The following is a 24,871-nucleotide window of genomic DNA, read 5'->3' as shown; positions in this document are numbered from 1 at the left end:
ACAGTGACAACAGGAACAAAGTTTTTTTTTAATTTTTGCAAATTTATTAAAAATAAAAACTAAGAACTCACGTATATATAAGTATTCACACTCTTTGCGCAATACTTTGTTGATGCACCTTTGGCAGCAATTACAGCCTGAAGTCTTCTTGAATATGATGCCACAAGCTTGGTGAATCTATCTTTGGGCAGTTTTGCCCATTCCTTTTTGCACCACCTCTCAAGTTCCATCAGGTTGAATGAGGAGCGTCGCTGCACAGCCATTTTCAGCTCTCTCTAGAGATGTTCAATCGGATTCAGGTCTGGACTCTGGCTGGGCCACTTAAGGACATTCACAGAGTTGTCCTGAAGCCACTCCTTTGATATCTTGGCTGTGTGCTTAGGGTCATTGTCCTGCTGAAAGATGAACCGTCGCCCCAGTCTGAGGTCAAGAGCACTCTGGGGCAGGGTTTTATCCAGGATGTCTCTGTACATTGCTGCATTAATCTTTCCCTCAATCCTGGCTAGTATCCCAGTTCCTGCCACTGAAAAACATCCCCACAGCATGATGCTGCCACCACCATGCTTCACTGTAGGGATGGTGCCTGGTTTCTTCCAAACATGACGCCTGGCATTCTTGGTTTGTGCTCTGACCTGTACTGTCAGCTGTGGAACCTTATATGTAGACGGGGTGTATCCCTTTCCAAATCATGTCCAGTCAATTGAGTTTACCCCAGGTGGATTCCATTTAAGCTGTAGAAACATCTCAAGGATGATCAGTGGAAACAGGTTACGCATGAGCTGTATTTTAAGCTTCATGGAAAAGGCTGTGAATACTTATGTACATGTGATTTCTCAGTTTTTTGTTGTTTTTTTTTAAATAAATTTGCAAAAATTTCAAAACAACTCTTTTCACATTGTCATTATGGGGTATTGTGTGTAGAATTTTGAGGAAAAAAATTCATCCATTATGGAATAAGGCTGTAACATAACAAAATGTGGAAAAAGTGGAGTGCTGTGAATACTTTCCGGATGCACCGTAATGCTTTAGACATTTTGTGGCACATACCGATGATTACAGAGTAGATAGTGAGCGTAATGTTTCTAGTGTGTACAGTAGATTTTTAACTACCGGATGGCGGCTTTATTGACTCCCATTGATTCCTTCCTCAACTCATTTTTCAAAGGAAGCATTCAGCAAAGCAAAGTAGAACACTCAGAGACATGATTGCTAACAATGATTTCATATCACAGAGGTTGTCAAAGCTGAACTCATCATTATACCTTTAGGCTGTATGCTTTAGCGATGGAAACTAAGAATATTGCTAGTTTCTGATTCATATTTTAATGTTATGGAAAAAACATCTAAAACTATAAATATTACACATTAAATATCTAAACTGCTAAACTGAGCTAAGTTTTTCTCAGCAGTTCTCTTGACATACTGTGCATTAGTTAGGCATTTGTGGCATCAGTAGTGCTACTTAAAGTATGTCTGGATTCTGGAGTGTATGAATGGTGTTTAATTAATTCAAGAAAACATCATCCCTCCTTGAAGAATCTTAAAGTTGTGGTATTCAATAAGAATGTAATCTGATTTGACATCTGTGTTCACCCTCTTTAGAGAGTTCCTGGGTCAAGGCTGGATGAAGGTTGATAAGACAGAAAGGACACCTTACATCATGAAAACAAGTCAACACTTTAATGATGTAAGCTCTTTTTGATCCTCTGTATGATGCTTCTGCAAATACCTTTCCCTTCACTTCGTTTGTTCCTTTTCATTTGAAGATGAGTAACCTGGTGGCCTCGCAGATCATGACTCACACTGATGTTGGTTCGAGGGCCAGCTCCATAGAAAAGTGGGTAGCTGTGGCTGATATCTGCCGCTGCCTCAACAATTTCAATGGTGTGTTGGAGATCACATCTGCACTCAATCGCAGTGCCATCTACCGCTTAAAGAAGACTTGGGCAAAAGTCTCCAAACAGGTACAAACAAATGCTATTGCTACATGGATTTATTCCCCGTCAGACGTCTTGACTACAGTCTCAGTGCACAGTTTGATGACAATCAAAATAAAGTATTTTAGCTCTAAATTTACAACTTGTAGCAGTATGGATGCTATTGCCAAGGTCACAGAAAAATGGGAGCACTGAAGATGCTTTAAAGATGCAATGAATGGATTTTTTTCCCACTACGTGTCACACCTGCACCAGATTTTAGGATATAAACAATGTTTTCCTCTTCGGCCACTCCTCCTCAACCCTCCTTCCTCCACATGCACCAGAATGAATGAATGCTGGAGCCTTTAATAGATCTAACAAGTCATCATGTGGAAAAAGCTTACTTATGTGGATTCTAGTTTGACTATGTTCTTACTCATAGGCATTTTTAAGGCTGAGTAACACTGATAGAGCAAAAGGATCAGTTACGTATTTAAATATATTATTCGTTGACAAATTTGTCCGTCTTTATCAGTCACATGTCCACAGAGTTCTGTGCGGAGCAGAGGGATTTTCTCGGTTTACAGACAAATATGTGCGGGGAAGGCTGCCTGCCAAAGTTTTGAACACGCACAAAACTTTCTGATGCAAAAAAAACAAACACGAACGTATAGGATCAGTTCTTCATATGTTTCTTTGAGCCATCACAGTGTGACTGTGGCTTTAGCCTCCGAATGTGAGTTTTGGATGTACGAGGGCTGTCCGTAAAGTATAGGTCCTTTTTATTTTTTTCAAAAACTATATGGATTTCATTCATATGTTTTTACGTCAGACATGCTTGCACCCTCGTGCGCATGCGTGAGTTTTTCCACGCCTGTCGGTGACGTCATTCGCCTGTGAGCACTCCTTGTGGGAGGAGTCGTCCAGCCCCTTGTCGGAATTCCTTTGTCTGAGAAGTTGCTGAGAGACTGGCGCTTTGTTTGATCAAAATTTTTTCTAAACCTGTGAGACACATCGAAGTGGACATGGTTCGAAAAATTAAGCTGGTTTTCAGTGAAAATTTTAACAGCTGAAGAGAGATTTGAGGTGATTCTGTCGCTTTAAGGACTTTTCACGGTGCGAGACGTCGTGCTGCGCTCTCAGGCAGCGTCATCAGCCTGTTTCAAGCTTAAAACCTCCACATTTCAGGCTCTATTGATCCAGGACGTCGTGAGAGAACAGAGAAGTTTCAGAAGAAGTCGGTTTCAGCATTTTATCCGGATATTCCACTGTTAAAGGAGATTTTTTTAATGAAAGACGTGTGGACGGGTCCCGCGCGTCGGGACACAGCCGATGCGGCGCGGCGGCACAGGAAAAACACTCCGTGTTGATAACCATTTGTAAAATCCAGGCGGCTTTTGATGGCTTTCAGTGGAGTGATATATGAGAAATTGTTTATCAGCTGGAGATGTTCCAACTTGTCCTCAAGGCTTCCAACAGAGGTGTTTTCCTGTGGCGGAGCGTCGCGGCGGCTGCGAGCCGACGCTGCAATCCGCCTGCACGGCTTTCATTAAAAAAATCTCCTTTAACAGTGGAATATCCGAATAAAATGCTGAAACCGACTTCTTCTGAAACTTCTCTGTTCTCTCACGATGTCCTGGATCAATAAAGCCTGAAATGTGGAGGTTTTAAGCTTGAAACAGGCTGATGACGCCGCCTGAGAGCGCTGCGCGACGTCTCGCACCGTGAAAAGTCCTTAAAGCGACAGAATTACCTCAAAATCTCTCATCAGCTGTTAAAATTTTCACTGAAGACCAGCTTAATTTTTCGAACCATGTCCACTTCGATGTGTCTCACAGGTTTAGAAAAAATTTTGATCAAACAAAGCGCCAGTCTCTCAGCAACTTCTCAGACAAAGGAATTCCGACGAGGGGCTGGACGACTCCTCCCACAAGGAGTGCTCACAGGCGAATGATGTCACCGACAGGCGTGGAAAAACTCACGCATGCGCACGAGGGTTCAAGCATGTCTGACGTAAAAACATATGAATGAAATCCATATAGTTTTAGAAAAAAATAAAAAAAGACCTATACTTTACGGACAGCCCTCGTATTTCTGGAAAATCAGACTCAGCTAAGTAGTGAGTAGTGAGTACTGTTGTTTAGTTATAAATGTGGGGACGGACAACTGCTTCACAGGGCAGGGCTTACATGCCCAAATCTCACTGCCACTCTGTTATCAGTATTTAAGCAATTATTACTTTTAAAAAATTCACCTTGTTCTTTTGACTTCTCCCGTTATCACTTGGGGTCGCTACAGCAGATCCGATATGCTTCTGAGTGTATTTCACACTATTATGTAAGTTTGACAATTAATCCATAGATCATTTTCAGGCAGGGCTGTGGAGGGCAGTCCATTACATCACTATTGTTGGCTGTTGTATTAATGTTTAAAATGTCATCATACTGTAGCACCTTTAAAGGTTGAATCATTGTGGAGGGTGAGGAATCTATTGCTTAGTGGTATTTATAACTTTCAACACTCTAATCAGCCTGTTTGATATTTACACTGCACAAGGTAAAGTTGGATCAGGGCAGTGCAAAGGACCTTTTTTGTATTTTGGTGCAACAAATATGAAATCAGGCCCCATTTAAACACAACTGTTACTGACACAAAGTTAAATAGCTGAGCAAGTGGATTCAAGCAACTCCTGACTATAATAATACTTCATGGAAGAGTGTAAGGATTCCAGAAACATTCTTAAAATTGTAAATTAAAAAGTTTAATGAGACACCCCACTATGGTTACAGCAGTAACCATAGTTAAGACACAATCATGAATGAAAGTTTAATGTGACAGCAGCAGGAAATCCAGTAAAGCAGCTTGTAATGATCCATAAATTAGATGGATTTTGGAGAAATTTGTGAGTGAAATGTTTTATTAAATTTTGGTTGTGATCTTAATTTGACTCAGAGTTTTTCCTCTGTTCTTTGAAATGGTCACACAGTAAACTAATGTACTGTAGGTCTCCAGATGTCTTCAAACCAATATTAAAGTTTCTAATTAAACCTACACCAAACACACTTAAGTAATAATTCCTTAAAACATATTCATTTCTAAGACAGGGGCAGATCCAGGGAAGGGGAGAGTGAGGGCCCCCCCTTTTCATGAACCAAAAATCCCTGTCAAATGCATACTCTCACATGCGGCACTAGCTCAGGCAGTGGACACTCTCATTTTGGCTGAACAATGATATACAGTTTCTGTATAAACATTGACATGATGGAGTTTGATGCAGAAGAGTTCAGAAATATACCATTGGAATGGTTTGACTGCCATTTACAGTACAGTTGGCAATGAAAGACTTGGGTGTTAACGTTGTGTTAAAGTCAGAACAGAACCTGCACTGAAAGAGATCTATCTGGGAAGAGGCACATTCTGTGTGTTGCAGTGGCGGATGCTGGTCTTTCAAGGAGGGTAAGCTCATTTCGGCCTACATCATAAAATGTGTAGGTTATTTATACGTAAATTCTACCCTCCGTTCCTTTTCAAGAAAATGATCTGTGACCCTGTCGTACCAACAAGGGCGTCTTTTCCCAGGGACTTGACTAGTGTCCTCTCAATGGTCAGCAGAGCTAGGCTGCTTAAACGGCCTTGGCCCATGGTGTTGCGGGTGTAAGACTTGAGCCGCTTTAAAGAGGAGAAGCTCCTCTCTTACACCTGCAGATGTAGCTCCAATCGTTGCCACTAATGACAATAGTTTGTACACCTGAGGCATTGCACTGTCCAACTCCATGTCTTTCAGAAACAGCAAGAAATCACATAGCGTTCCCCCTGTTGCCCTGCAAGTCCTGGTCTGAATATAAGACTTAAAGTTCAGACCTCAGTCTCCTTGAATCAAAGAACTGGCCAAAACTTTTCAGGACACTCTGAAATGCCTCCTCTGGAAACACTTGTCCTCATCTCATCAAATTTCCCCGGATTTGACCAATTCCAAGAAGCGCAGACTTTTCCAAATTTGCAAAAACACGAGGGTAGCTGCTCTGTGAGATTGTCTAGGCTGGCCATGTACAGATTTCTGTAGCGTTCCTTGGATCCTTGTGACAGACGGCGTTTTCCTCATGGGCTCAGTTTGTGGGTCTGATGTGAGATCTGCTGCTTAGGCATAAACAGTTTGGAAAGCCCCCTCTGACCTCTTCTCTTTGACAAAAGCAAGAAGAGACTCAATTCTTTTTGTGCAGTACAGAACATCCATAGCTCTCTGCTGACAATGTCAAACACCACATCAGTCTCAAGAGAGATTTGTTCATATGTGTACAACATGAACACAACTCAAAATCCTCCAGTTTCATCAGAAGGCCTTTGGCACAGTCTAATGTGTCATCATCCATGGACTTATCTGCAATGATCATCTCAAAAGTTTGCAGGAGGGCATCATAATTGTTTGCCACAGTGCTCACTATCTGTGATGTTTAATTCCATCGAGTAGGAGCATTTCTGGGCAACCTTGAGCAGCCTGCAGATTCAAGAAAAGACATCTTCTTTGTGGATTTTGAGAAAAATGTGGCAAACCCAGAGAGTGATGCAAAAAATATTCTGCACTCAGATAAGCATTTAGCCCCCTGAGACAGAACCAGATTCAGTCTGTGCATAGCAATGCACAAACATTGCACTGGGGGCTATTGCTTTAACTTTGGCCTGCAAACCATTGAGAGCTGAAGCCATGACAGCAGCCCCATCATAGGTTTGCACAAGTTTCTCCCTGAAATTGTAGCCCTGCATGTTCTCATTCAAGACTTCAAAAACAGACTGAGCATCTCTTCCCCCAGAAACATCAAAAAATCCAATAAAGCGCTCCTGAATTTTACCTGCCTTATCCACATAGCGAACAATGACAGAGAGTTGAGCATGGCAAGCTATATCAGTTGTTTCATCCACCTGCCATGCAAAAAAGGGAGCAGCCTGGATTGCATCCTTGATATTAAAGGCACTGCGCTGCGGTGGTTTGAATCATATTTATCTAATAGATTACAATTTGTTCATGTAAATGGGGAATCTTCTTCACAGACTAAGGTTAATTATGGAGTTCCACAAGGTTCTGTGCTAGGACCAATTTTATTCACTTTATACATTTCCCTTAGGCAGTATTATTAGACGGCATTGCTTAAATTTTCATTGTTACGCAGATGATACCCAGCTTTATCTATCCATGAAGCCAGAGGACACACACCAATTAGCTAAACTGCAGGATTGTCTTACAGACATAAATACATGGATGACCTCTAATTTCCTGCTTTTAAACTCAGATAAAACTGAAGTTATTGTACTTGGCCCCACAAATCTTAGAAACATGGTGTCTAACCAGATCCTTACTCTGGACATTACCCTGACCTCTAGTAATACTGTGAGAAATCTTGGAGTCATTTTTGATCAGGATATGTCATTCAATGCGCATATTAAACAAATATGTAGGACTGCTTTTTTGCATTTGCACAATATCGCTAAAATTAGAAAGGTCTTGTCTCAGAGTGATGCTGAAAAACTAATTCATGCATTTATTTCCTCTAGGCTGGACTATTGTAATTCATTATTATCAGGTTGTGCTAAAAGTTCCCTGAAAAGCCTTCAGTTAATTCAAAATGCTGCAGCTAGAGTACTGACAGGGACTAGAAGGAGAGAGCATATCTCACCCATATTGGCTTCTCTTCATTGGCTTCCTGTTAATTCTAGAATAGAATTTAAAATTCTTCTTCTTACTTATAAGGTTTTGAATAATCAGGTCCCATCTTATCTTAGGGACCTCATAGTACCATATCACCCCAATAGAGCGCTTCGCTCTCAGACTGCAGGCTTACTTGTAGTTCCTAGGGTTTGTAAGTAGAATGGGAGGCAGAGCCTTCAGCTTTCAGGCTCCTCTCCTGTGGAACCAGCTCCCAATTCAGATCAGGGAGACAGACACCCTCTCTACTTTTAAGATTAGGTTTAAAACTTTCCTTTTTGCTAAAGCTTATAGTTAGGGCTGGATCAGGTGACCCTGAACCATCCCTTAGTTATGCTGCTATAGACTTAGACTGCTGGGGGGGTTCCCATGATGCACTGAGTGTTTCTTTCTCTTTTTGCTCTGTATGCACCACTCTGCATTTAATCATTAGTGATTGATCTCTGCTCCCCTCCACAGCCCCAACCAGTCCCAGCAGAAGACTGCCCCTCCCTGAGCCTGGTTCTGCTGGAGGTTTCTTCCTGTTAAAAGGGAGTTTTTCCTTCCCACTGTTGCCAAGTGCTTGCTCACAGGGGGTCGTTTTGACCGTTGGGGTTTTTCCGTAATTATTGTATGGCCTTGCCTTACAATATAAAGCGCCTTGGGGCAACTGTTTGTTGTGATTTGGCGCTATATAAATAAAATTGATTTGATCTCATCAGAAACAGTGGCTGAAAGAGCAGAGATCAGAGTCATTTTGGATTGCATGGGACATATCAGAAAACACAGCTGATGACTGGAATTGTGTGGCCAGGACAGAGTCATATTTAGCTAATGTTTCATTATACTCCCTGTAATTCCCCTTGTTGGATGATTCAACACTTTCATCATGCCACCTAAATGACAGCTCCTGACGGCCAAGCAAGGAAGTCACATCAATAAGGCGGTTTAGGAAAGCTCTGTTTTGTTTAACTGCTTCATTATGTTTTACCACTTGAATGCGAGCGCCTTCATTGATTGCATGCTCAACCCTGACTCTGTCTAGGCAACTTAACCTTGCACATGCACTCACATGTTCATTGCTTTTTTCATGCCTTTTGTATGCCCTGTCAAAGTTGGACAGATCCCCAAAACCCACTTTTGACCAGACAACACATCTCTGAGATGGTTTCATCAAGAGGCATGGCCAACGTTTCTGTGTAGGCTCTCAGTTGTCCAGGTGGTTTTCATAGTAGAGAAGCTTGAATCTTCGACTGGACTGGGTTGCTTGATGTGAGGACGTTTCGCTTCAAATCACAGACGCTTCCTCAGCTAAAATTCTTGCTCTGGTAGTCTGACTTCTGTCTTGACTCTTGTAGAGAAGAATAAACCAGAAGACAACAAAAGCTGGAGTTTTTTAACCTAACCAGACCCCTCCTACAGAGAGGCCGACTGCTATAGGCTAGTGACTAAACAATAGCTCTAATTAGCACCTATTGTGCTCTAGTTAGCACTCTCCTAATGATGGGATGGAAGCCAGGTAGCGTCGACGTGGACATGGACTGCCCCGTCGACGGGACAGTGCAGTCTCGTTTCAGCACCTGCATGATATCGTGGGATTTGACCACTTCCGGGGACAGCCTGCACAAATACAGCATCACTTCTAACGTAAAAATGGTGTTTTAGTGAGATTTACACACCTTGACAGAGGAGCTGGGTTCCCTCTCCTGCACAACCGCCTCGACATGTTTGAGCTCCAGGTCATAACCAAACCACTTTCCACCGCATCCTCAGCTTTTCTTTGCATTTTCACTTTGTTTTCCATGTAATTTGCCCAAAAACTCTGACAGATGAGAGCCTGGGCAATAATGGGGCTGTCCCCAGAAGTACATTTATTGCATCACATGCTCTTTCATTTTAACCCTTTAGTATAACGAGACTATGGTACCCAATTAGGATACAGCCCCTGTCTCCTTTTGGAAAGGGGTGTGTCTGTTGGTCTTAAGATGCCATGTGGGAGGGGACACTAGATCAACTGCTCAATTCATAAAAGTAACACGTCACAAAAGCCTAAAATGAGTTGTTCCAGTCCAAAATTTTGCATATAGTGGGAGAATTTCTACATGTAGAATCATGGTATTGTCAAACATTGATGCCATATAGATCTGGTATGGGAAAAATAAAAATCCAAAGTTTGACTTCCCTCCTTTCTTGGTGGCCAGAAATAATAATGTTTGGCAACTATTATCCCAGTTAAGATACGCACTATCTGACTGAATTACTACTTTCTCAATTGATATGCAATTAATAGGAGGGGTTTTGGGGATTATTGCAAAAGTCTCTCCAATTAATGTTCAATGATCTTAAATGTGTGTTTTTGGTTTTGTACAGACTAAAGCCCTAATGGACAAACTGCAGAAGACCATTTCATCTGAGGGAAGATTTAAAAATTTGAGGGAAACCCTTAAAAAGTGAGATTTTTAAAAAACATTATTATTTCTGCAAATAATAATGGTTATATTATGCTTGGTGTTCACATTATGCCTTCATACTTTCCTACTTCCCATTCTCATTGCAGCTGCAACCCTCCATGTGTGCCATACCTGGGAATGTACCTGACAGACCTTGCTTTCATTGAGGAAGGAACACCCAATTTCACTGAAGAAGGCCTCGTCAATTTCTCCAAAATGAGAATGGTAGGCACACAAACACATCGCAACATGTGCACACATACATGCTGTACTCATAAAGCCATTAAAATCCACATTTCCTTCAGATCTCCCACATCATCAGAGAGATCCGACAGTTCCAGCAGACACCATACAGAATTGAGCATCAAGACAAGGTGTGTTGCTTTCACTCTCTCACCAAAGAAGCAACAGACTATACAAAAGAATACTGAAGGATAACAAACTTTAATAAACGACACACTAAAATGTATGAAAACTAGAAGGGTGTGCTGTAGTTCTCATAGTTATAAGATGTCCCACAAGGCTCTAAACTACATTGAGCCTCACGCAATGAACTGCAAACACACTAACAGATTTGTTTGTAAATGGGATGTCCGAGTGGTTTAAAAGAAGTTCCCACATTCTCCAACTTTCCCATGTTTAGAGGTTTCTCATAGGAACGAACATGTAAACCTGTCATCTGAACCTAGGTTTTCAGTAATTTGTTGTATATTTCATGCCTTTGAAGCTGTTGTAGTTTAAAAATTCCACATCAAATACATGTCATGATTAATTTCATGATATCCTGATGTTAAACCCATTCAATTTAATGGAAAAGTGTATCCAAAGTTTTGACTGGTACTGTATCCAGCGTATCCGGAAAGTATTCAAAGCGTTGCACATTTTCCACATTTTTTTTATTTATTTATGTTACAGCCTTATTCCAAAATGAATGAAATTTATTGGTTTCCTCAAAATTCTATACACAAAAGGCCATAATGACATTGTGAAAAAGATTATTATTATTATTTTTTTTTTTTTTTTTTAGATTTTTGCAAATTTATTAAAGATTAAAAAAATGAAGAAATCACATGTATACTCAACAAAAATATAAATGCAACACTTTTGGTTTTGCTCCCATTTTGTATGAGATGAACTCAAAGATCTAAATCTTTTTCCACATACACAATATCACCATTTCTCTCAAATATTGTTCACAAACCAGTCTAAATCTGTGATAGTGAGCACTTCTCCTTTGCTGAGATAATCCATCCCACCTCACAGGTGTGCCATACCAAGATGCTGATTAGACACCATGATTAGTGCACAGGTGTGCCTTAGACTGTCCACAATAAAAGGCCACTCTGAAAGGTGCAGTTTTATCACACAGCACAATGCCACAGATGTCGCAAGATTTGAGGGAGCGTGCAGTTGGCATGCTGACAGCAGGAATGTCAACCAGAGCTGTTGCTCGTGTATTGAATGTTCATGTCTCTACCATAAGCCGTCTCCAAAGGCGTTTCAGAGGATTTGGCAGTACATCCAACCAGCCTCACAACCGCAGACCACGTGTAACCACACCAGCCCAGGACCTCCACATCCAGCATGTTCACCTCCAAGATCGTCTGAGACCAGCCACTCGGACAGCTGCTGAAACAATCGGTTTGCATAACCAAAGAATTTCTGCACAAACTGTCAGAAACCGTCTCAGGGAAGCTCATCTGCATGCTCGTCGTCCTCATCGGGGTCTCGACCCGACTCCAGTTCGTCGTCGTAACCGACTTGAGTGGGCAAATGCTCACATTCGCTGGCGTTTGGCACGTTGGAGAGGTGTTCTCTTCACGGATGATGCGAAGGAGATGTGTTGCACTGCATGAGGCAAATGGTGGTCACACCAGATACTGACTGGTATCCCCCCCCCAATAAAACAAAACTGCACCTTTCAGAGTGGCCTTTTATTGTGGACAGTCTAAGGCACACCTGTGCACTAATCATGGTGTCTAATCAGCATCTTGATATGGCACACCTGTGAGGTGGGATGGATTATCTCAGCAAAGGAGAAGTGCTCACTATCACAGATTTAGACTGGTTTGTGAACAATATTTGAGGGAAATGGTGATATTGTGTATGTGGAAAAAGTTTTAGATCTTTGAGTTCATCTCATACAAAATGGGAGCAAAACCAAAAGTGTTGCGTTAATATTTTTGTTGAGTATACATAAGTATTCACAGCCTTTGCCATGAAGCTCAAAATTTGAGCTCAGGTGCATCCTCTTTCCACTGATCATCCTTGAGATGTTTCCACAGCTTAACTGCAGTCCACCTGGGGTAAATTCAGTTGATTGGACATGATTTGAAAGACACACACCTGTCTACATATAAGGTCCCACAGTTGACAGTGGATGAGGGAGCACAAACTAAGCATGAAGTCAAAGGAATTGTCTGTAGACCTCTGAGACAGGATTGTCTCGAGGCACAAATCTGGGGAAGGGTAGAGAAACATTTCTGCTGCTTTTAAGGCCCCAATGCGCACCATCGCCTCCATCATCTGTAAATGGAAGAAGTTCGGATCCACCAGGACTCTTCCTAGAGCTGGCTCCATGGTGGTTGGCAGCATCATGCTGCAGGGATGTGTTTCAGTAGGAACTGGGAGACTAATCAAGTGCACCAAGTTTGTGGCATCACATTCAAAACTTGGGGGTGTAACTGCTGCCAAAGGTGCATCAACAAAGTACTGAGTGGCACCATCATTTGTAAATGGCAGAAAGTCGGATCCACTAGGACTCTTCCTACACTCTAAAAAAGGAACTGCTGTCTCAACAAGGAAAAACTGATGTAACAATTTGCATATTTTTTTTTAAAGTTATTTCTGTTTAGTTATGTAAACTTTCAGTGGCGTTACCTCAGGCTGCACAGGATGTGAAGCTGCACATCTCCATGCAGCTTCAATAACTGCGTATCCACTAACTGAAAAGTTTACTGTGATAAGCTAATAGTCCGCTAAGGAATCACATATACTCATGTGTATGTGATTTCTTAGTTTTTAATTTTAAAAAACAAAATTCCCCCAAAAAAACAAACGATTTTAATATTGTCATTATAGGGTGTTGTGGGTAGAATTTTGAGGAAAATAAAGTCAATTTACTCCATTTTGGAATAAGGCTCTACATAACAAAATGTGGAAACATTGAAGCGCTGTGAGTACTTTCTGGATGCGCTGTATAATTTAAAAAAATGTTCATATTCTGAACAAATGACATGGTAAACATATTCAGATGTTCAGAGTGGTGACAGTTGTGAGCCTTTGAAACTTATGTGGGGAAAGGAGTATAAATATGTTCACTTTTGCTTGCAGTAGGCCAAGTTCACCAAAAGAGAACTGTTATGTAACAGTTGGCCGGATTACTGAAGACCCTTTGAAATATGACAGAATTTTGGATAATGTTGAAATCATCAAAAAAATAAGACCAACTAAAAGCCATCCTAAATCTCAGTTTGTGCTTGTGCTACAAAATATTAATGTAAAACATCAAGTGTTGGTTTAAGCCTTGCAGCTATAAACCGGGTGGTCAGGAGGGTAGTTCAGATATGCTGACTCTGAAATTAGCACCATACGTTGTGCAGTATGTGGCTCCAGCAGCACAGGATAAAGTCCAACAGATTTTCTTACACTCACTTTTCATTATAATTCTCTGAAAGCAAATGATTTTTGTTGCAGTTCTGGACTACAATGAGCACAGTCAAATTTGCTACCTGATTATATAACATAAATTTAAAAAAGGCACCAGATTGCACTTTAATCCAAAACAGTATATGCAGTGCTTTGTTCTTGTCCCACCCAGGTGACCCAGTACCTTCTGGATAAGACTCTCGTCATGGATGAAGACACCCTCTATGATCTGTCTCTGAAGATTGAACCCAGGCTGCCAGCCTGAGTGACAGATGCCTTGGCCAGTGGGAGCCTTCAGATCTGGGACCCCCTCACTAGGGGCCCACACATTCTCATCAGTGAAGAGGGATGACAAGTTTTCAGGACAATGTAGAAATGTTTAACAGAGAGAGCTTCAGTCAACGGCAAGGCTGAGTGACCGTGAGAAGACAAAGTGTAAAGGATTCAAGGAGAAAACGATGGAATGTTTTTTGGTTTTGGAGGACAGTACATGGCCCAGGGTACGCATGTTCCTCAGTGGGCTGTACGGTAGCCATAGGGTCACACTTCCTCAGCCTGAGTTTACAGAGCGGCTGCAGGCGTGGATCTCACAGTGGTGGATAATGGGATTTTACAGAGATGTAGCATATAGAGTGTGACACAGAGATGTCTGCTGCACTCGTGTCTGTGCTGTTGTCTGCTTTTCATTGCCTGTATATTTCTGTCCCATGTCCTGGTGCAAAAGCCCCCAAGTGCTTTTTGTTATGGTGGTCATATGGAATAAATTTGCATGATTTTCAACTTGGGATGTAAGAGTTTACACGGCATTCATACTGACCCTTAAACCATAGATTGGCACACTTCACTCTTTCCTAAGTGACCACTTAAAGCCACGATACATCTTCAGCCGGGCACATTGAAGCAGTGGTAGGTACAGCTAACCTAGAGTGCCTTAACTGAGAGAGTGCATCAGAACACGGCCCGTTTTTGTTCCAACTGTGCTGAACTACTGAATGAAATGTTTATGTTTTCGACATTTTTTTTAAATCATTTAACCACATACAGCAACACATCCAGGTACAGGTACTATCAAAATAAATAAATATAAAAATAGTTAAGCTATCAAATTTACAATTTATGATGATTTATTTAATTAATTTAAAGCCTGATTTATGCAGCTGCACAGCTGTAACTGTGTCATGCAATGAAGTGTGTGACAGTTTTAAAGTTCTCCATCTCTGGATTATGCTTTATTATGGACTAATTTGACCCTCAACAAGCTTTTCTTTCTACAATCATCACCTCTAATTCAAATGTAAGGTGTACAATTTCCTCTTTTACCGACTTTGTGCTGTAAATGTGCGGACTTTTCTGATCCATTTGTAATCAGCGTGCGCACTGCAAAAACTATTAAAATATGACGGCAGATGAAGCAGTGAAAGCAGAAAAGTGTCAGATCAGGTGTACGTCCAGGCTGCGGGTCCGAGTCTGAACACATTGTGAAAAAATAAACGGTTGGTCTTTTAATCACAGAAATGAATGCAGTCCCACTTTCCTCAAATCGGTGAGTGTCAGAGCGCTGAACTTTAATTTGTACCTCTGTTACTGTGCACGTCCAGACTGCTCTGGGTTTTTAATGGAAATACATTACGAGCAGACGGGACATTTTATCCGATGCGAGTGAAAATCCGTTATACAAACTCCGTTATATACGGTGTTTATTACATGGAAAACAATACAAAAACATTGGGATTTTTTTGTCCAGTGACTGCGAATATCTGGTTTATATGATGACGGTTTAGGTGAGTTTAACTGTACATGGAACTGAACAATAAATTTACCTCTCAAAGCTTTGACGATGATGTCAGCTTTCAACCCACAGAGCTGACTTTATTTTCCCAAAAGTTTCTTCTGTTCGGCTCTGAAGGGAATCTGTACATCTTGAAGCCCTTGTTGTGTCTATTTGTGCACAGCAACCTGACATTTTCAATGAATAAATAAATAAAATAGCTGGACTTCCATGCAGACAGCGAAAGCTATTTTGAACCCAAGACAGCATCACGAGTCATGTGACTTTTTTTCCCGACTTGTCATGTGGCCACTCTCTCAATTAAGGCACTCTACAGCTAACCTAAACATTAGCTTCAATTACTGCTAATCCGCTAACTAAAAAATTTACTGTGATAAACTGATAGTCCACTAAGGAATTTTTTTGTTTGTTTTGCACTAAAACCCTGAAAAACACACCTGATGACTTGACATTTTAACATATTGAACCGTAAACACGGAAGTTCCCAAAATGGTTTAGCATGACGATCAAGAGATGTACATAAATAATTCAATGAGTTTCCATTCAACATACATTTTATTCGCAGTACAGAAAGTATGAAATGAATAAGTAATCTTAAGAAATGAAAATACACATGGGATCTTTTTAAATAATCTAATGCATTTACTTGTGAGGTGATGTTTATTGCCTTCATACAGTGTGTCTATTTCTCTTAATGGATTAATGTTTAAACTCCAACAGAAACAAACATGATAATAGGATTTACAAAAGTTCTTGATGAAAAAGAAATATTACCAATTTTTTTAAGCTGACTTAAAGTGGGCAGAACTAAATATTGTGGAAAATAATTGGTCTGCTAGTGGCTTTCAAAGTTAGCTGAAAAGCAAACCTGCTAACTAAGAAGTTAGCTTCAATAACTAGCTGTTAGCTTAACAGTGGCCACCACTGCTTTTCAGTTTTCAAATCTAAAGGGGAACACACAAACAAACAAACTGACCTCCTAAAAAAAACAAAACAAACAAAAAACAAAATAGGCAAAATGGAAAATTTAAAAAGTTGCACTTATGGAATAATATTTATTAGGTGATTTCTGCCTATGGGTTCTCCATGAGAATGGACAGAACTTTTTATGTTTACTTAAATGGTAACAAAAACAAAGCTGATAATTTATTGGTGTCTTGTAGTGTGGTGTATTATCCACAATCATTATTATTAGAAAATAAAATGACTTAAGGCAGCTTTCAATTTTTATTTTTTATTACAGAAAACATTGTCGTCCAAAGCAAGAACTGATCACAGGCAAATATCTCCCTCTAGTGTCCAAACATTATCACATGCTCTTTTTTTTTGTATTACATGACCCAAACATTTTTTTTAGCCTTTGTGTGTAGTTTGACCTTTGACACCTGCAAGCTGTTGCACACTGGACTGTACACTCATGTCAGTGTGTAAGTTGTGCATGCAAGCTGAGGTTGTTTTTGCACTCTTTATAACATGTAGCTTTGCTGTGAGTGACAGGCTGATATTTACAATGCTATTTATTAAATCTGATTTTTTTTGTGTTATTTTTGTACATAGTGACTCTTCACACGTCACATGATTGCTGAAGACTTTAAATTGTTATGCTATAGATAGTTTTTGTCTGTTACGCTTACAGCAAGAAATTCTTAGCTTTATTAAGAAAAACAACCCTGTCTTTTGATGGTTTAAAAAAACATGTAGCATTTAATTCATGAAGGTAAGTTTTGTGTTTTGTTGATATGACTGAATCAAGTTGTCTTGCATGCAAACGACAGCTGCATGCCTGTCTGTCTGCCTGCCTGCTGCTGTATCTTCTTTATATGACAATCCTCTCAGTTGGCTGGATCTCGAGGAATAACAGATTATTATTGTATCTCACAAATTCAGGAATATGCTACAATCAGCACAACAGCTTGCTATTGGTCTCAGTGTCTAAAGAGAAAGTTTTACACAAAAAAACAAACCCTTTTCTTTTAAGGGTGAATTAAAACTTGTCCTTTGCACTCTGTCTGCATTTCTGAGTGTGAGTCTGATGTGCAAGTTTGTATTTTGTTTGTTTTGTATTGCATTTTTGTCTGTTTCTTGTTTATTTATTTGTTGAAATTTCATTTGTAGATACAAGGGAAAAAATAAAGTAAAACATACCTTATGTGTTCAGTTGTTTTCCTGTATGATGTATACACTGTTAAATAACAATAATAATAATATATATATTTTTTAAAGTTACAGGGTGACTGGTAGGCAAAGAAAAAGTGCATAATTAAAGTAAGATATCCTGATTCAAATGAAGTTGAGAAACAATAAATAAATAATTAATAATTTTAAATTTTATTTAATATTAATGTTTTACACAGAAGCACATGTGTTTTACAGATTTTCCCCAAATTGTTGTGATCAAACTTTGAAAATGCTCTGGCTATAAAAGTTCAGTAACCATAAAATTGTTACTGAATACACACACTCACACACTCATCTTCAACCGCTTTGTCCAATCAAGGGTCGCGGGGGGCTGGAGCCTATCCCACCAGTCATAGAGCGCGAGGTGGGGTACACCCAGGACAGGACGCCAGTCTGTCACAGGGCCATAAACAAACACAATCACACCCACTCGCACATCTACGGACAATTTAAAGATCTCAATCCACCTAACCTGCATGTCTTTGGATGTGGGAGAACATGCAAACTCCACAGAGAAAGGCCACAGGCGGGAATTGAACCCACGACCGTCTTGCTGTGAGGCAACAGTGCTAACCACTAAACCATCGTGCTGCCCTGTTACTGAATACAGTAACAATTAAGTTCTTAATGTGGACACTGGAAACAAACCCTTATATAATGAAATATATATATTTAATTATAAATAATGAGTCATTTTATATAAATTTACATGTAACATTTGTACATAATTTAAGAAAGTGTATAAATCAAACAGTAATTTTACTGTAAAAAAAATGAGAAAAAAAATTTTTTTTTATAGGATTACACAACACCCCCCCAAAAAAACACATTTCACATTTTGCATGCAATTAAATTGTAGCTTTCTTGTCTGCAGCCTCCTGTGCTGTCACACCTGCATCGTCTTCTGTCAGTTTCTCACCATCCCTCTGTATGTCAACTGTTGTTATTAATGCAAACTTACATTATAAATCACAGTATGTATAACACACATTGCAAACAGCCAAATTAAGCAAGAAATGTTGATAGGATTCAGGGTTTGGGGTCTGGAAATGGACAAAACTCACAATTCCAACAACTCCTGTTCAACTGTGTTTTACTTCCACACAATGCCGGAGAACTACAAAGTGTAAAATCATCAGGTGCTTCATAAATGATGACTAATTAACAGGTTGTTGATGTTTTAGATGTACAGTTATGTTGTATGTCTAAGATGATGTTACTCTCACATTCAGATTCACCATACAGTAGAAGCAATACTACAAATATTTGAGCACACCAGAATAAATGGATCAAACAGAGAGAATGAAACTGATGCTTGATTGCATTCTTGTAAACATTAGAAATGATCAAGGAATCTACTTCAAGGAATGTTTCATAAATTAGTTATTTTTTCAGCTTTTTTCACTCTCAGTCACTCACTCATCTTCAACCACTTACTTTAAAATCAAGGGTCACAGGAGAGAACTCACACAAACAGGGGAGACAACACGGAGGTTGTACAAAGATGCCCCAGATACAGTCCAGCACATAAAGGAAGAGTGCAAGGTACAAGCTGAGACACCATACTGTATACTGAGAGGCACAACCAATTAGGCACAACCAACAATAGCATTTGTACCAAGAAATACCAAAGTCCTAGTTGGGAACTCCACACATTTTTCAGTGCTCCCGTAGTGAAATGAGTCACATGTTCATGATGCTTTTGTTTTGTAGTTGTTGTTTTTTTAAACTGTTTTCTAACCCTAACCCGTGCCCCTAATCCTAGCCCAACAATTGACCAAGCTATGAATTGGGCCGATACTGGCCTCCATTTGGAGTGAGAGTTCCCATTCCTAAACGACCAATAAGAGAGCAGCGCTGGAATTCCCTCTCCTAAACAACCAATAGGAGAGCAGTGCTCGTGCCACATCAATGTGAGGCTGACGCCTGGGCTGACATCAGCGTCTCAGCCGCCAACCAATCACAGGCTCGGAGAGAGAGGCCAATTCAGGGCTGGCTGTCAGGCAACCCTAACGTTAACCCAAACCCGGCCCTAACCAATTTGGCACCCTAGGCAAGAGTTTAGGTGGCGCCCCTTGCATTGCAAAAAATTCCACTGCTAGAGTACATATACTCACAAGAAATCAAATAGCTTTGTTTTAGTCATTGTTAGGAGGATTTTCAAGGGTGGGACTGAGGAATTTCAGCAAAGCATCTGAAAAGAGAGGAGAAGTATACACTAGTCAAGCAAATGATGTGAAACATAAAATAAAAGGAAAATACAAAAAGAAAACAAAATGATATAAATAAAAAACCTAAAAAAAACCTGCACATCAATGGTGTTAACTATTGTACAGCATAATTCACAATAGATGTTTCTGAAATGCTCATTATATTAGTAATTGATATATTAGTAGGCCTTATGATATCAATTTTATTGTCATTACAGTGGAATGCAAATAATCAATTAGGCTACAGAGTACAAAAAAGAATCAACAATAAACGTAAGTATTATTAATATATATATCAATATAATATTGCATGTAGGAATGTACACTGACAGAAAGTTTAACAGCCACTATGAACAACAGGCTTACAACTATAGATACAGGAGTGGGAAATAAATAGCATGGAAAACTTTTAGCTAACCAGATGTCAAAATACATGATACAGAACAACATAACAACACCTGGTGGATAATCTAATAGATCGACATACATTTACCTGAGGAAGGTAACGGGGGGCAATTACATTATTAATTTCCATTATAGCTTTGGCCCTTCTATCAGTCAGTCAGATATTGCTAGAAAATAAGTCTCTGCTTCCATAAACTGACGCAGTTAGCGCTAGCTATTACTGATTAGCTATATGATATGCTAATAGTTAATGACGTTCTCAAGTAATATTCTTCTGCAAAAGGAAAATAATCATCATGGCATCATCTTTACTGTAACATTACCTCTGTCTTTGTTGCGTTTTTCCTCCTCTTATTTTCTTTTTTTCCTCCCCTGAGCACCAGACAGTTTGGGACGTTTTGACGTTGTCCAACTTGACGTTGTTTCAGCTTGGCTGGTTGATATGACGCATTTACAAGAACAACAACAAAAAACGACGAATCCCCCAAGAAGTAAAGTCTGATTAGTCAGAGGGGGGTTGTGGAAGGGGCAGGGAGCGTCTTAAGTAACATAGAATCATCGTCATTATTATTATTATAGGCTTTCCCAAACAGTTAAATTAATACATAATAAAACCAATCACCTTTAAGAATAGTGGAAATTTTTTTCCTCCCCAATTTCTGGCGCTGCTGCGCCATCTAGTGGTCATTGTGCCCTTAGCACTTGACTATACTGCCTAAGCCAGGGGCCGGCTATGCATTAACCTGTGACTTTACTCTGCTCCCACCCTATGGCTATGGAGGGCACTGATTCCTTCTGCAGCACTGAAGGCTTTTACATAACCTTTGACTTCATTTTATTATTCCTGTTCATTGTCTCAGTCTGACACTCAGACAAAGACAACAACACAAAGACATTGCACTAAAATCACCTGCAGGCCACTGGCCAAGCTGTTCACACAGAGGGAGGTCAACTGAACAGTAAATGAAAAAAAGCAAACAAACAAGCAAAATTTACTGAGTTGCATTGTTACTGGTGAACATGTGTTAAGTGGCTAGTTTGGTTCCCTTCCAAACAGAAGGTTCTGAGTCTGAGGCCACTTCTGCTCCATTCTCCATGTACATCGGTTTTGGCCTTCTGGTTAGAGAGTCCAACTTCCATGCCGAGGATCGTGAGTTCGCCTCCCAAGGGGAGCGAATGGGCGGAGTCATAACAACACAATGCAGAGTGCAGCCGCTATATACATATGAGTAGGGGGGCAAAGCTCTCAATTTACCGATCGATCTACGTTCCGATCCTCACCTATGGTCATGAGATTTGGTTCATGACTGAAAGAACGAGATCGCGAGTACAAGAGGCCGAGATGAGTTTCCTCCGCAGGGTGGCTGGGCGCTCCCTTAGAGATAGGGTGAGGAGCTCGGTCACTCGGGAGGAGCTCGGAGTCGAGCCGCTGCTCCTCCACGTCGAAAGGAGTCAGTTGAGGTGGCTCGGGCATCTTTTCCGGATGCTCCCTGGACGCCTCGCCGGAGAGGTGTTCCGGGCATGTCCCATTGGGAGGAGGCCCCGGGGAAGACCCAGGACACGCTGGAGGGACTACATCTCTCGGCTGGCTTGGGAATGCCTTGGGGTTCCCCCGGAGGAGCTGGGGGAGGTGTGTGTGGATTGGGAGGTCTGGGCAGCTTTGCTTGAGCTGCTGCCCCGCGACCTGACTCCGGATAGAGCGGAAGAAAATGGATGGATGGATGGATATATATATATATATATATATTTCACCAAATTAAATGTTCATTCCATTGAAAGAATTGAAAGAATTCATTATTTCTTTTATATAATGGCTAAAATAGATCCTTGTCATTTGATATTTTATTAATTTCTAAACAACAGAAAAGGGACTTACATTTTGCTGTTCCACTGCTGCTAAAGTCCAAATTGTGATGTGTAGTCCAGTGATGCTGTGCACTGACTTCGGAAAACTGAAACAAACCCTTCAACTCGGCTTTGCCTTGCTGAATGGTGCGTTCCAGCTTTCACCTCATGAAATGTTTGTACCATTGAACTCAAAAACATTCATTATTTGTAGTATATATGTATATACGAGGTCTCTTAGATAATAAACCGACCCTTTTATTTTTTTTTTAACTATATGGATTTGAATGACATGCGATTACACCAATCATGCTTGAACCCTTGTGCGCATGCGTGAGTTTTTTCACGCGTGTCGGTGACGTCATTTCCCTGTGGGCAGGCCTTGAGTGAGATGTGGTCCCGCCCTCTCGGCTGAATTCCTTTGTTTCACACGCTGCTCTAGACGGCGCGCGTTGCTTTATCAAAATTTTTTCTGGACCTGTGAGGAATATCCGAGTGGACACTATTCGAGAAATTAAGCTGGTTTTCTGTGAAAAGTTTAACGGCTGATGAGAGATTATGGGGTGTTTCTGTCGGTGTAAGGACTTCCCACGGAGCGGGACGTCCTGCAGCGCTTCCAGGCGCTGTCGTCGGCCTGTTTCGAGCTGAAAACATCCTAATTTAAGGCTTAATTCACCCAGGACATCGTGAGAGAACAGAGAAGATTCAGAAGAGGCCGGCATGAGGAATTTATGCGGACATTCCACTGTTTAAGGACATTTTTTTAATGAAAGACATACGCGCAAATTCGCCGAGTCGTTTCCGTGACGACTCGGCAAATCTGTGTGCGCCGCGACAGGAAAACACCTCCGTGTTGAAAACCATTTGTAGAATTCAGGCGGCTTTTAATGGCTTTCAACAAGTGAGTAACTGAGAAATTGTTTAAACAGCTTGGGCATGTTCCAACTTGCCCGTTAAGATTTCCAACGGAGGTGTTTTTCCTGCCGCGACCCCCCACGGTCGGGTCCAGCCCGACATGCGACTCTGCCCGCACGTTCTTTCATTACAAAATGACCGTTAACAATGGAATGTCCGAATAAACTCCTCATGCCGACTTCTTCTGAAAGTTCTCTGTTCTCTGACGACTTACTGCGTCAACAGAGCCTGAAATGTGGAAGTTTTCAACTTGAAACGGCGAGACGCTGCCGCCTCGAAGCGCAGATCGCCGTCAGGCGCCGTGGACCGTCCTTAAAGCGACACTACCAGACCAAAATCTCTCATCAGCCGTTAAAATTTTTTACCGAAAACCAGCTGAATTTATTGAATGGTGTCCACTCAGTTGTGCCTACAGTTTTGAAAAAAATTTTATCAAACAAAGCAACAGTCTCTGAGCCATTCCTAAACAATGAAAAAATCGACGAGCGGGTGGACGACTCCTCACTCAAAGACTGCCCACAGGCGAATGACGTAACCGACAGGCGTGAAAAAACTCTCGCATGCCCACGAGGGTTCAAGCATGTCTGATGTAATCACACGTGATTCAAATCCATATGGTTTTTGAAAAAAATAATAAGGTTGGATACTTTTCTAATAGACCTCGTATATATATATATATATATATATATATATATGTGTGTGTGTGTGTGTGTGTGTGTGTGTGTGTGTGTGTGTGTATGTATATACAGTGAGGAAAATAAGTATTTGAAGACCCTGCAATTTTGCAAGTTCTCCCACTTAGAAATCGTGGAGGGGTCTGAAATTTTCATCTTAGTCCAAAATTGTTCTCAGTCAACTAGGAAAAACAGTTATAGTTCAAAAGTAATTCTGACGATGTAGCCGTGATGCTGTGCACTGACTTTGTGTACTTCCAAAAAAAAAACCAAAAAACTGTGTGCTTCCTCAGTCCAGTGAAAAAATCACGTCACAAATTAGTCCAGCTTTTCATCCTAACAACTCTTCATGCCTCCAGACAGCTTACAGCGTAGTGGATTTGTGTTGTGTTGTGTTGTGTGTGTGTGTGTTGTGTGTGTGTGTGTGTGTGTGTGTGTGTGTGGGTGTGTTGTGTGTGTGGTGTGTGTGTGTGTGTGTGTGTGTGTGTGTGTGTGTGTTAGAAGAATTAGCACCGTCAATTAGCAAATTCAAATCTTCATCTGTCAGCAAACCAAACACTACCATGTTTAGCTAAACACTGCCCCCAGTATTGGCTGGGATTCACAGCATGCAATAGTACAAACGTATGGAACCAAATTGCGAGGTAAATGGAACCAAATCGCACTTTAAATGCAATGCAAAACAAATGAGATGAATAATCCATGTCACGTGACATACAAAGCACCAGTCAAATAACAAGGGTCCACTCAGCCAAATCAAAATCAAAATCAAATTTATTAATTTATATAGCGCCAATTGACAACAAACTCGTCTCAAGGCGCTTCACACAACATAAAAACAAAAAACTGAATTAAAAATTTAAAACACAATAAAAAGATGACCATAAAAGAATACAAGAATAAAAACACATCATAACATTATTGATAAAACAGGGAAAACAAATGAGTCTTTAAACATGACTTAAAAGTCTCCACAGTATCAGACTGCCGAATGTGTGCCGGGAGATCGTTCCACAGAGCTGGAGCATGGTAAGAGAAAGCTCTGTGACCAGCAGACTTTTTATTCACCCTGGGAACACACAGAGGTCCTGCACCCTGAGAACGCAGGGCCCGAGCTGGTACATAGGGGCTTACCAGGTCAGCCAGATAGGGAGGTGCAAG

The 24,871-nt window shown here is 40.7% G+C and overlaps 1 protein-coding gene across 1 annotated transcript in view; it reads left to right on the top strand.

Annotated features, from left to right (window-relative positions):
- Positions 1-14,191, top strand: part of rasgrf2b (Ras protein-specific guanine nucleotide-releasing factor 2b) — a 219,835-nt gene extending 205,644 nt beyond the window's left edge. Inside the window, exons 23-28 of the mRNA XM_034170661.1 lie at positions 1,603-1,687; positions 1,767-1,964; positions 9,967-10,046; positions 10,154-10,271; positions 10,352-10,420; positions 13,867-14,191. Of these exons, the coding sequence (XP_034026552.1) occupies positions 1,603-1,687; positions 1,767-1,964; positions 9,967-10,046; positions 10,154-10,271; positions 10,352-10,420; positions 13,867-13,959 (643 nt within the window). The 3' untranslated portion in view covers positions 13,960-14,191. The remainder of the gene's footprint in view (positions 1-1,602; positions 1,688-1,766; positions 1,965-9,966; positions 10,047-10,153; positions 10,272-10,351; positions 10,421-13,866) is intronic.
- Positions 14,192-24,871: the final 10,680 nt, after the last annotated feature.

The sequence above is a fragment of the Thalassophryne amazonica genome, chromosome 5 (assembly GCF_902500255.1).
Source record: "Thalassophryne amazonica chromosome 5, fThaAma1.1, whole genome shotgun sequence".
NCBI classification, from domain to species: domain Eukaryota; kingdom Metazoa; phylum Chordata; class Actinopteri; order Batrachoidiformes; family Batrachoididae; genus Thalassophryne; species Thalassophryne amazonica.
The sequence above is the reverse complement of the archived record's forward strand: the minus strand, read 5'-3'. Positions and strand labels throughout refer to the sequence as shown.